Genomic DNA, 13,542 nt, shown 5'->3' on the forward strand with positions numbered 1-13,542 from the left:
AAATATGTTTTATTATTTATTTTTATCCATCATCTACCTATGATGGAGTCTCACATAGTGATGAATATAGAACAGGTCCTCGGTAAATATATCATAGAATGTTAGATCTGGAAGCACACTTAGAAGACGTAAAATAAAAGAACACAGCAAAGGGAAATTTGGAGCTGGGAAGAACCTTTAACCATACAATGTTCAAATATTAAATGTAGGACATAGAATTTTAGAACACAGAAAATAGAAATTTGGCACCAGGAGGAACCTCTGACCATAGAATTTTCAAATATTAAATATGGGATATAGAATTTTAGAACACAGAATACAAAATATTAGATCTGGAAGGGACCAGTAGGAAATTATCTGAAAGGATGGATAATATAATAGTGTACTGGACCTAGAATAGGGAATCCTAGTTTAAACCCTTTCTCAGACATTTGCTAGGTAGGTTGGCCACTCGCAAATCACTTAGTTTCTCAAAAACTCCATTTCTTCAATTATAAAATGAGGATACTACCATTAGTATCTACTTTACAAGTTGTAAGAAAGGAATTTTACACACCTGAAAGTGATACGTACACATACACACACACATGTATGTGTGTGTGCATGTGTGTATGTATGCAAACCTGAAAGTGATATATGTGTATGTCACTTTCAGGTTTTGCAAAACTCCTTCCATATATGTGTATATAAATATACATATGTGTATATATGCGTTATTACATACATATAAATACATGTACACACATATATGCATATACATCTGTACACATATATACATATATACCTTATGCAAAAACACACATGGAGGCAGCTAAGTGGCACAGTGGATGGCACGCCAGCCCTGGAGTCAGAAAGACCTGAGTTTAAATATGGCCTCGAACACTTACTAGCTATATGACCCTGAGCAAATCACTGAACACTATTTGCCTCAGTCTCCCCATTTGTAAAATGAAGTGGAGGAGAAAATCACAAACCACTCCAGTATCGTTGACAAGGAAACCCCAAATGGAGTCATGAAGAGTCAGCTATGACTAAGAGAACACTGAGCAACAATATATCTATCTGTGTCTATCTATATATCTATATTTTTCTCTATCTATATATGTCACTACTGTAGAAAGTTAGAACTAGAAGGGCTCTCCAAAATCATCAAGCCCAGGAGTTCTTAACTTGTGGTCTATGAAATTTGTTTTTGCTAATATTTCAATAATTGTATGCCAGTATAATTGGTTTTCTTTTTAATCTTATGTATTTTATTTTCACACTTACCATCATTCTGAGAAGTCCCTAGGTTTCACCTGACTGCTAAAGGTATCCACAACACAGAAAAGGTAAAAAACTCCTGTCCTAGCCCAAATCCCTTGTTTGACAGATAAGAAACTGAAGCCCAGAGGATTAAAGTGATTTGCCCAAGGCCAGTGCCACCTGGGATCAGGAAAACCTGAATTCGAATTCTGACTCAGTGGCATACTAACTGTGTGGCCCTGGACAAGTCACTTAACCTCTATTTGACTTCATTTCCTCTTCAGTAAAATAGGATGATTGTCTTAATGATCAAACGAGACAGTATCTGTAAAGCACTTTGTAAATCTTAAAGCACTGTATAAATGCTAGCTTTTAAGTTTGTTGTCACTCTGCAGATGACTGGCCGGAGCAGGACTAAAACTCAGTCCAGCGTTCTTTCCACTGCACTTCATTGCTACTTGTTGACTGACTGATTAGTTGCTCAGTAGCTATTAGGGTGATTTTCGAGTTGGTTTAAAGAAAGCACCCCCTGCCCTAATGCTGCCCCATGCTATGTGTTTTAATAGAATTTCTCTATCTGCTCTTCCCACAGACCAAGTGCGAAACAGCTATTACCTGGGTGCTGACGGCTCCCTGAGGTTGATGCTGGCCAATGGGATGGAAGTGGCCTTGCAGACTGAGCCCCACCTTTTGGCTGGCACCGTCAACCCCACGGTGGGCAAGAGGAACGTGACCCTGCCCATTGACAATGGACTGAACCTTGTGGAATGGAGGCAGCGCAAAGAGCAGGCCAGGGGCCAGATTACCGTCTTCGGACGCCGGCTACGGGTAAGCAAGCGGGTCCTTGAACCTTGAGCTAAAGGACTACCTAGTTCACACGGCTCATGTTACAGATGAGGAAAATAAGAGCCACGAAGATGGCATGGTGTGTAGAGGGCCAGAGGGAGAATCAGGGTGGCCTGAGTTTGAATCCAGCCATAGGCACTTACTTTATGTGTGACCCTGGACACGTATTTTAACCTCTTTCCCCCTCAGTTTCCTCTTCTGTAAAATGAGGATTACAACAATGCCCCCTTCCCGGGGTTGTTGTGAAGATTAAATGAGAAAACACATGTAAAGTCCTTGTGATCCTCAAGATACATTGTTGTTAGCTGTTATACATAGTAACTATTGATGAATTAGTCATCACTAAGTGGTGATTAATTATTATATTAAGTGACCCACTCAAGTGACTAGTCACTCATGTTAGCAAGTTTTGGAAACAGAATGAACTTGAGTTCTCTGATTACAAATTCAGGTCTCTTTCTTCCACACCTTGTTACCTGGGGATCAGTGAATTTTTTTAAAAATGTATTACATTCCATTACATTTAGTTTCCTTTGTCATCCTGTATTTTTTATTTTTGTGCATTTAAAAATGTGATTCTGATAAGGGGTCCGTAGGCTTCTCTGGTATGCCTAAAGGGGTCTATAGTACCAAAATAAAAGGTCAGAAGCCCTGCTCTGAAGGCTGCATAGTCTGGGATTTTCCTAAACACAGTTATATCCAGTCAGTCAATAAACTTTTATTAAGCACCAGATATTGAACTAAACTTTGCACCAGATATTGAACGAAATGCTAGGGATATCAAGAAAAGTGAAAAACAGCCCCTTGCTCTCAAGAAGCTTATGTCAAATGGGAGAAACAAGCTGCAAAAAAACTATGTACAAGGATGATATAACCACAATAAATTGGAGTCAACATCAAACCCAAAGATAGACTCGTTTAGGGGTGGACCACAGTGAAATTCTGTTTTGAGCATGTTGAGTTTGATGTGATGGCAGAACATTTTGACTGGGATCTCAGGCAGGTAACTAAAGATGCTAGGATGTCATCCAGGAGATCCCAAAGAGATAAATTTGGGGGTCGTCTGTATAGAGGGGATTAAATCCATAGGAAAAAGTGTAGGGGCAGATAGAAAAAGAGCCTGGGACATTGGCTCAGAGAACACCAGGGCTTAGGGAGCAAGAGATAATGAACCAATGAAGAAGACTGAGAAGGAGAGACCCAATAGGTAGAAGGAAAATGAGGAGAAAGAAGGATCCCAGAACCAATGAGAGGGCAGATTGCCTAGGAAAAGGGGCTTGGTCAGTGATATCCCATATAACAAAAGGTCAACCAGAATGAACACTGAGAAAAGGCTTAAGTAATGCTATAGGATCATAAATTTATACCTGGAAGGGAAATTAAAGGTCATCTAGTCCAGCTCCCTCCCCATTTTATAAATGAGAAAACTGAGGCCCAGAGAGGTAAAGTATCATGTCCAGTTTGCAGCATCATTGGTAACCTTTGAGAAAGTCATTTCAGTCAAAGAGGGTGTTGAAGCCAGATCAAAAGGGATGGAGAAGAAAACTGGGAGGTGAGAAACTAGTTATTTAGAGGCAGTAACTTTTTTTTTCATTTTAAATTTGTGAGGCAGTAACTTTTTTAGGAGTTTATCAATTAAAAAGACAAAAGAATTAGGAGCACAATTAAAGAGGATGAAAAATCAAAGAAAAGACTTTTTGTTTTGTAAATATAAAGGAGATGTGAGCATTTTTGTAGAGAACAGGAGTTAGGGAGGGATTGTAGGTGAAGGGATGATTGTTGGGTCAAATCCCCAGAGTAGGAGCCAGAATCAAGGTACCAGAGGAAGGGTTAGCTTTGGCTCCAACACTTCATAGCTGTGCAACCCTTTCCTGAGCCTCGGTCTCCTTATCTGTAAAACTGCAATCCTTTTCCTCCATAATAAGATTGGTGCAGAAAGTATTTTGTAAAACTGTAAGTGCCATAGGAATGTGAACTGTTAATTTTTATTAATATTACTGTTGTCTGTTACTGTAACCATACCTGCTTTTGATGAGATTTTCGATCAGATGGTCTTCGAGGTTCCCTCCAGCTTCTGTGATTCGGAGTTGGCTAGAAACCCATGGCCCCCTAGAATACTATCTGAAATTAAAACGTTACTGGGGGTGCATGAGGGGTCAACCCTCCCAATAACATAACTCATTTTTTACAGGCGGGAACTTTTTAATAAAGAAGGATGTAAAATAATCTCTCTGCTGCCAGCATGATTCCCAAGCTATCTGCTTAATTCAATTTTATTTATTCATCCACAAAACTGACACACAGTCTCACAAGAGCCCTAGCTAAGAGATAACCACTCCCTCCCTCATCTCAGAAGCAGTGGGCAGTCAGGGCTGGACATTTATAGAGTCTTGAAGGATGACACAGCTAATGGTCCCCTCCACTAATGGGACCCAACATTCTCAGTGTTTCCACCATGAGCCTAGCCTCTGCCTCCTGTGTTTTCAGCATCAACACTTACGCCTCATGGAAATTCTATGCGACGATATTTTTTATCTCCACAATTGTATCTGATTACCCCTGGGAAGACAGTCTTATTACAGCCGTGCCATCCTGGTCTCTACAGTTAGACCTGTCTCAGCATTTTCATTATAAATCCTCATTTTCAGGGCTTTGTAACTTGGACAGGCAGAGGTTGGGGGTGGGAGTGAGCAGGAGGGATGCAGCACGCACACATCTTTGCCTGCTTGGAGTTGGGGAACCCAGAAAAGAGAATGGAAAATTAGAAAATTGGGAAAGGTTTGATAAATTCTCTTGGGATTCCAAAGATCCCCTCTTTTAAATGGATGGAGGATGCACACAAGTCCTCAGCTTCAGAGTAAGGTCTTAGAAGGGACTTTTTTGAAACCTGTTTTCCCACCAAGAAAGGTTGTGGTGGCTTAAGAGATAGACTGTGATGGAAAACCAAGTATTACTATCTGTGTCTAGATCTGCCTCCTGTCCTGAAGCCAGTCAAAAAGCAATTCAACCTGAAACTTGTCTTGCTCCTTTGAGGTCAGGTGGTATAATTCATCACTATTAATTATACTTTTTTTAAGACAACAGACTATAGTGGAAAGAGCATTGGCTTGAAGTTAGAAGACCTGGACTTAATCCATGATTTCAATACTTAACAGTTTTGTGGTGACCTTAAACAAAGGACACTTTGAGCCTCAGTTTCCCATTTTTTAAATGAGAGGGTTAGAATCGATAATCTCTAAAGTCCCTTAGGAATCCTATGACTCTAAGGGAGCCACTAAACAGAATTCTTAGGGATAAAAGGTAGCTGCTTATCTTTACCAACCCTCAGGACAAAACCCAAAAATAATAAATAGGACTAGCATTTATGTAGCATCCACTCTATGGCAGGCTCTGTCCTAGGTGCTTTACAATCATTATCCCATTTGAAGACTAGGTGGTACAGTGGATAGTGTACAGGGCCTGGAGTCAAGAAGACATGAGTTCTAATCTGCCCTCAGACACCAGCTCTGTGACCTTTGGCAAGTTGCTGCCTCAGTTTCCTTATCTGTAAAAATGGTTTGAATAGCACCTAACCTCCAAAGTTGTTGGAGAAATAAGATAAGTTAATATTTATAAATTGTTATATAAATGCTAGCTATGATTTTTATTATTATTAGCTAATGATGATCGTAATAGCTAGCACTCCTATCATTATTATTAGCTTATGATAATCTAATGGCAGCCATTATTATTATTAGCTACTGATAATAATAATTAATACTAGCTGTTAATTGATATAGGTATTATTGGTTGATGTATTATTATCCTCATTTTACAGATAAGGAAACTGAGGCTTAGAAATGACATGTCTTACAGTTACTAATACCTGAAGCAGGATTTGAACCCAAATATTCCTTATTTCATGTCTAGCATCCTTTCCTTTGGGTCACATGAGAAAGTTAGGGTGAAACTATGTGGGGGTTCAGGAGCCTTGAATGCCAGACAAAGAAGTTTGCTTTTGTTTGGTAAGAAGTAAGAAGATGCTAAAGATGTTTAATTGAGGGAAACCATATCAACAATAAAGATTATTCTGACAAGAAAACAATTTTAGTGCGTAATCAGAAAGGTTGGTGAGAAAGCATCTGTCCTATGACCATTTTGCAAATCAAATCAGAGGACTCAGAGCTCTGGGGTCTCTTGGGTTTTTTCCCACTTGTCTTCCTCCTTATAGTAAGTAACTCTGTGCTTGGGAGTGTCCTAGAGCTCAAAGGAACCTCTAGACATGGTGGAAAAGGCAGAATTCTTATTTAAAATCAGGCATTACTTTAAAAAAAAGATCTGTAATATTTTTTTCCCAGTTGCAGGCACTTCCACCACCTCACACTGCAAACCTCCCATCTCAGTACATGGCCTTCAGAAGTTGCCACAGCCAAGCAGTCAGAGCTGCTCTTAGGAGGAAGCATGGTGTCTCAGATAAAGCACAGGACTTGAAGTTAGGACACTTGGGTCTGACTCCTGATTCCTTCCTCTATAGGTCTTTCTGCTTTTCTGGGTTTCACTTTCCTTATGTGTAAAATGGACATAGCACTGATTATACAATCTGCCTTCCCTGGGTGGTTGTGAGAGAGATGGTTTGCAAGCTCAATGCATTGGAGAAGTGGAGGCTATCAGTGTTAGCCTCCATCGATGTCTTCTCAGTCATTTCTTTAAGGAGCATCCCCACAGGGATCTTGGAGAAGTCCCTTGGGATGGTTCCTCTGATCATTGCCAGGAACACTGACACAGACACCGAGGATGGAGCCCAGGTCCCCAGGATCAGCAGATGATTGGAGCAGTCCAATCCCCTTCCAGAACATTGCCCCAGCATGCAATTCAATTTCCTTTGAAAGCCAGAAAAGCAGGGATTCCCAAAGGAATAGCAGTAAACCACAGCTTTCAGATTTTAATAAAGAAATGGAATTTTGCATCCTATTTCTGTATTTATGACTAACCCCATAGGTATCAGCCTGTGCCTCCAGTGACATACTGAGCTGGACCTTGCAGCTTAAACACGGGGGCCTGTTGAGACTTTCCCAGCTGGATACATGCAGCCTTTTGGCTCGTTTTCTTTTGCTCACATTAGCCCTTTATTCTTTGATGACTATTTCCTATGCTCCCTATTAAGGGGACGAGAATGTTCGGAAGAGTACAGGGCTTTGTTATCTCATGATCTGAGTTTAAGTTTTACTCTTTAACAGTCTTAAGATCTTACAGAAATCATAAGCCTCGGGTTTCTCAACTGAAAATGGGGGTAATAATCTTCATCCTACCTACTTTGGCTATCCTTGTAAACTAGAATATGCTATAGAAACATAGAGTAATACTATAACTGTATCCTAGAAAAGTATTGGGCTACAAGGCCAAAGGGCTGGGTTCAAGTTCCAGCTGAGTCATTGAATTACTGTATGATATTGGTCAAGTCACTTTAACCCTCTGACTTCTCCTGCTATATAAAATGAAGGTCATGGAGGCAAGGCCTCTAAGGTCCCTAGCAGCCTAAAAATGCTATTGTTTTATAAGTCTAGAGTTTCTTCTTTCATGCCATGACTTCAACCCTAAAGATACTACGGAACTTGAATCCTTGATGCCATACAAAAGATGCTAGGTGTGGAGTCAAGAGACCAGAGTTTATATCCCAGCTTTTCTGTAGCCTCCCTATGTGACCTCTCCCTTCTGGGTCACTGTTTCTTCTTCTGTAAAATGAAGGCATCTGTCTAGGCACTCACTTCCCTTCTAATGTTCTTATCATCATTGTCTATCCTGATCATCAGAGATAAGGTTTATCTATAGCTTGAAGGTTTGCAAGGCTCTTTATATAGATGAACTCATTTGGTCCTCACAACTACCCTGTGAGAGAGGGGCTGTTATCATCCCCATTTTACAGATGAGAAAACAGAGTCTAAGAAAGGTTAAGTGACTTGCCCAGGGTCACATAGCTAGCAAGAGTATGGGATCAGACTTAAGTCTTCCTGATTCTAAAGCCAACTCTCTATCCACTATGCACCTGACTAGCTCACACTCTTATTTTTAAGACCCTTTCCACCTGTAGCATTTCTGTGTTCTGTGTTGTAATATTCTGTATTCTCAGTTTCTAAAATGCCATGTTCTAAGATCCTCTCCAGATTCAATAGTCTGGGAATTGGGATCCTCACTGATTTCTCTCTCCACTGTTTCTGCAGGTTCACAACCGAAACCTCCTGTCCCTGGACTTTGATCGAGTGACTCGGACAGAGAAGATTTATGATGACCACCGGAAGTTTACTCTTCGAATCCTGTATGACCAGGCTGGGAGGCCCAGTCTCTGGTCCCCCAGCAGCAGACTGAATGGTGTCAATGTGACCTACTCCCCAGGTGGCCACATCGCTGGCATCCAGAGGGGTACCATGTCAGAAAGGATGGAGTATGACCAGGCAGGCCGTATCACATCCAGGATCTTTGCTGACGGGAAGTCCTGGAGCTACACTTACCTAGAGAAGGCAAGTGTCTTCTTCACCGACCTCCTCTGGAGAGGCTCTACTGCCAGTCTGATGACTGGGGCATGCTTTGCTGAGCTATGGTTCAGAGGAAAGTGCCCTGAATAAGGAGCTGGGTCCAAATCCCAGCTCTGGTATTTCCTAGTTTGTAGGTGGAGCAGTGGATAGAGTGGTCTGATAGTCAGGAAGGCTTCTCTTCCTGAGTTCAAATGTGGCCTCAGACACTTACTAGCTATGTGTGACCCTGGACAAATCACTTAACCCTGTTTGCTTCAGTTTCCTCATCTGGAAAAAGAGTTAGAAAAGGAAATAGCAAACCACTCTAGGATCTTTGCCAAGAAAACAAAAAAAGGAGTCATGAAAAGTCAGACACAACTGAAAAATGATTAACAAAAGCTCATGTGACCACAGATAAGAAAACTGAGGCTTAGAAAAATTTAACTAGTACTTTTATAACACTTTAAGGTTTGCAAAAGACTATATATGTGTTACCTCATTTAATAATGTTTCTGCTACCTACTTTGTAGGACTGTTGGGAAGGAAATATTTTGTAAACCTTATAGAGCAATTGGAATATGGGAAATTATCCCTTCAGTACTTCTTCAAGTGTATTACCAGTTAAATTAACTGTTTGATGAAAGAAATATGACATAGTGAAAAGAGCATTATGCTTAGAATATCTAAGTTCAAACTCTGGCCTAAGAATTAATAGTCTGTGTGACCTTGGGCAGGTCACTTCAATCAATGGGTCTCAGCTTCCTCATCCATAAAATGGGAACAACAATAATTAATTAATAATAATAATAGTTATACTACCTGCCTCACAGTGTTATGGTGAAAAAAACACTTTGCAAAGTTCCACTCACTCTATAAATGAATTATGTTGATGGTACTGATTATCATTATTTCTTGGGCACCCACTCTGTGCCCAGGCCAGCTCTATGTTGGACACTGTGGGAGATACCGCAGTGAAATGAGACCTAGTCCCAGCCTCTGGGTGCTTAGGTTCTAGTTGGGGTTGGGAGATGAGTCATGGACTGTCAGGGGTGGGGAACCTGTGACTTCAAGGCCCCACGTGGCCCTCTAGGTGCACTTGAGGACCTCAATGGCCATATGGATCCTCGAGGTCACAAGTTCCCCATCCCTGGACTAGCTAAATATAGTATAAACTTGAGAATGAGAGGTACAAAGGAGAGAACCAAGCAGAAAGCTGTGAGAGTTTTGAAAAGGAAAGAAATCGCAAAAATGAGAAACCCTCCATAAAAACTGTCCTTGTCAGAGAAAAGAACATCTTTGATGCTGTTGGTTTGGAAAAACAGTTTATATATGAGCCCACTCTCTCCTAGTAGTTGTTGTTTTTTAGTTATTTTCAGTCATGTGCAACTCTTTTGACCCATTTGGGGTTTTGGGGGGGGGTTGCCAAAAATACTGTAGTGGTTGCCATTTCCTTCTCCAGGTCATTTTACAGATGAGGAAACTGATGCAAACAGAGTGAAGTGATTTGCCCAGAATCACTCAGCTAGTAAGTGTCTGAGGCCGGATTTGAACTCAGGAAGAAGAGTCTTTTTGACTAATAAGTTTCTGAGCATGGACTTGAATACAGTTCCCCTGATTCAAAGACCAGTACTCTATCCATTGTGCCACCTAACTACCTCAGTTCCCTTAGAAAAACCAAATCCAGGTGAATTTCTTGGGGAAGCATGGACACATCTCCCAAGAGGTTTCATCTGGGGGCAGTGAAAAACAGTGACCCAGAATTTTCAAGGAGAACGAATCCCCATCCATAACTGTCAGTGATATCACCTTCAGAATTAGAAACCATTGGGATGGGAAGGAGACGAAAGGTGAAGCAGCTTTTAAAAGAAAAAACTTCCTAAGGATCAAAGCTCTTGTCCAGTGGCGTGTACCCACTCAATACAATCTGGGCAGCACAAAGAGCACTAGATTTGGAGTCCAGATTTGATTTGTAAGGGGGAAGTCACAGAGACTGAAGGTGTCCAGGCTGGGGCTGGAAGACAATTGGGATGGGGTGGGGATCCTTTAGAGCGATTTCCTACCAAGAGCATGAGCTCTCTTCCAACTTAGAGAGTCTTTAATTCTGTGATTTACTGACAGGGGAAAGGGAAAGACTGTGCTTTTCTGGATTTTAAAAGAGAAAATGGAAGGAGAGGATTGGGCATTACAAGGGACTGCAAGAGGCAACTTTTCTTTGCTCAGACTTGGGCAGCCTATGCCTGGCACTCTGTTGTCCTTTGCCTTTGGACTTTTCTTTTAGGAATTTGTCTTGGTACAGGTTGACCTTAGGAGACCTCGTGGATCTTTGTTTGATAACAATATTCTTTCAAAAAATATTTATCAGATGCCTAATGTGTCCAGTGCACTATGCTGGCCATGGATAAAGCCTAAAGTTTAGCCAAGACAGAGAGCCTGCTCTCATAGAAGTTGCCATCTTGTAGGGGACTAAGAAACAAACGTAGATAACCCCAATCCACAGTATGATGTGATAGGTTTATTAGAGAGGCCCAAGCAGAGAACTAGGTACCATCTGAAAATGAAAGGCTCATTACTGAGAGAAGAGATCATGGCAGGCTTCCTAGAAGAAGTAGCATTAGCTTTTCTTTCATTTATTCATTCATTCATTTAGTCCACATTTGTTAAGTATCTACTTTGTGCAGAATATTCTGTTAAGTGGTCAGCTAGATTAAAAAAAAAATAGATAAGACATGGCCACTGCCTCATGTTGTTCACAGCCCAGTAGGCAGATAAGAGACCAACATAACTGTAATACAAAAGACCACATAAGTACATTAGAGAAGTATAAAATTAAGTATTATGTGATACCAGAGGGAACCAGGGACCATAGGCTCATAAATGTGGAGATGAAAGGGACCTCCGAAACTAATGTGAGGGTTATTGCCCATTAGGGGAATCAGGGAAGTCCATCTCAGTAAAGGTTTAAAGAATCTCTAGAAATTCAGCAGGTAAAGGGGGAGGACATAGGTAACAATGTGAACAAAGCCATAGGGGTAAGAATGCCCAGAGCATGTCCGGGGAGGGAGAGCACAGGCTCTAGTCTGTGGCATAAGGGTATGTGAAAGGATGGAAAGTTAAGAGTAGAAAAGATAAGATCAGGCCAAATGGCAAAGTCCTTGAATGCTTATCTCTTGTAATCACCACTTTCCTCCTCTTTCTCACCCTCTTTCCTTTTCCTCCTCTCTAGTCCATGGTGTTGCTTCTCCACAGTCAACGACAATACATCTTTGAGTTTGACAAGAATGACCGTCTGTCCTCCGTGACCATGCCCAATGTGGCCCGGCAGACTCTGGAAACCATCCGTTCCATTGGTTACTATCGTAATATCTACCATCCGCCTGAAGGCAATTCCTCAGTCATCCAAGACTTCACCGAGGATGGGAACTTGCTCCACACCTTTTATTTGGGCACAGGCCGGAGGGTGATCTATAAATATGGGAAGCTGTCAAAGCTGGCCGAGATGCTTTATGACACAACCAAGATTGGTTTCACTTATGATGAGACAGCAGGCATGCTTAAGACTATTAACTTACAGAATGAAGGGTTCACCTGTACCATCCGCTACCGGCAAATCGGTCCCCTGATTGATCGCCAGATCTTCCGCTTCACGGAGGAAGGGATGGTGAACGCCCGCTTTGACTACAACTACGACAACAGCTTCCGGGTGACGAGCATGCAGGCTGTGATCAATGAGACCCCACTGCCCATTGACCTCTACCGCTATGATGATGTGTCGGGAAAGACCGAGCAGTTTGGAAAGTTTGGGGTCATTTACTATGACATTAACCAAATTATCACCACAGCAGTCATGACCCACACCAAGCACTTTGATGCCTATGGGAGGATGAAAGAGGTCCAGTATGAGATATTCCGCTCCCTCATGTACTGGATGACTGTGCAGTATGACAACATGGGACGGGTGGTGAAGAAGGAGCTGAAGGTGGGTCCATATGCCAACACCACTCGCTACTCCTACGAGTACGATGCCGATGGACAACTCCAAACAGTGTCGATCAATGACAAACCCCTCTGGCGCTACAGCTATGACCTCAATGGGAACCTGCACCTGCTGAGCCCTGGAAACAGTGCCCGCCTCACCCCACTAAGGTACGACCTCAGAGATCGCATCACCAGGTTGGGTGATGTCCAGTATAAGATGGATGAAGATGGTTTCCTGAGGCAGAGAGGCAGTGACGTTTTTGAGTACAACTCGGCAGGCCTGCTCATTAAGGCATACAACCGGGCTAGTGGGTGGAGCGTGAGGTACCGCTATGACGGGCTGGGGAGGAGGGTGTCCAGCAAGACAAGCCACGGCCACCACCTCCAGTTCTTCTACGCAGATCTGACCAACCCCACCAAGGTCACCCACTTATACAACCATTCCAGCTCAGAGATCGCATCCCTCTACTACGACCTCCAGGGTCACCTGTTTGCCATGGAGCTCAGCAGTGGAGATGAATTCTACATCGCCTGCGACAACATCGGGACTCCACTGGCGGTATTCAGCGGGACCGGCTTGATGATCAAACAGATCCTGTACACTGCTTACGGGGAGATCTACATGGACACCAACCCAAACTTCCAGGTCATCATAGGCTACCATGGGGGCCTCTACGATCCACTCACCAAGCTCGTCCACATGGGAAAGAGAGATTATGATGTGCTGGCAGGTCGCTGGACTAGCCCGGACCACGACATGTGGAAGCGTTTGAGGAGTAACAACATCACGCCTTTCAACCTCTATATGTTTAAAAACAACAACCCCATCAGCAGCTCTCAGGATATCAAGTGCTACATGACGGGTGAGTTCTTCATCCATCTCTCTCACTCGGTGACTCCTAAGATGGCACCGGGGCTTTGCAAGTACTTTTCCACGGAGTTAAACTGCCTCTGTCCAAGTTCTGAGATCCGCTTTTAAGCAGATGTT

General features: G+C 42.3%; 1 protein-coding gene across 6 annotated transcripts in view; it reads left to right on the forward strand.

Moving 5' to 3' along the window:
* TENM4 (teneurin transmembrane protein 4) overlaps positions 1–13,542 on the forward strand; it is a 1,206,236-nt gene that overhangs the window by 1,174,056 nt on the left and 18,638 nt on the right. For all 6 annotated transcript variants that reach the window (XM_072610720.1, XM_072610721.1, XM_072610718.1 and 3 more), the window contains 3 exons: positions 1,838–2,073; positions 8,289–8,585; positions 11,803–13,417. In XM_072610720.1, coding sequence (XP_072466821.1) covers positions 1,838–2,073; positions 8,289–8,585; positions 11,803–13,417 — 2,148 coding nt within the window. The remainder of the gene's footprint in view (positions 1–1,837; positions 2,074–8,288; positions 8,586–11,802; positions 13,418–13,542) is intronic.

This window comes from Notamacropus eugenii, chromosome 5, assembly GCF_028372415.1.
Source record: "Notamacropus eugenii isolate mMacEug1 chromosome 5, mMacEug1.pri_v2, whole genome shotgun sequence".
In the NCBI taxonomy this organism is placed as follows: Eukaryota; Metazoa; Chordata; class Mammalia; order Diprotodontia; family Macropodidae; genus Notamacropus; species Notamacropus eugenii.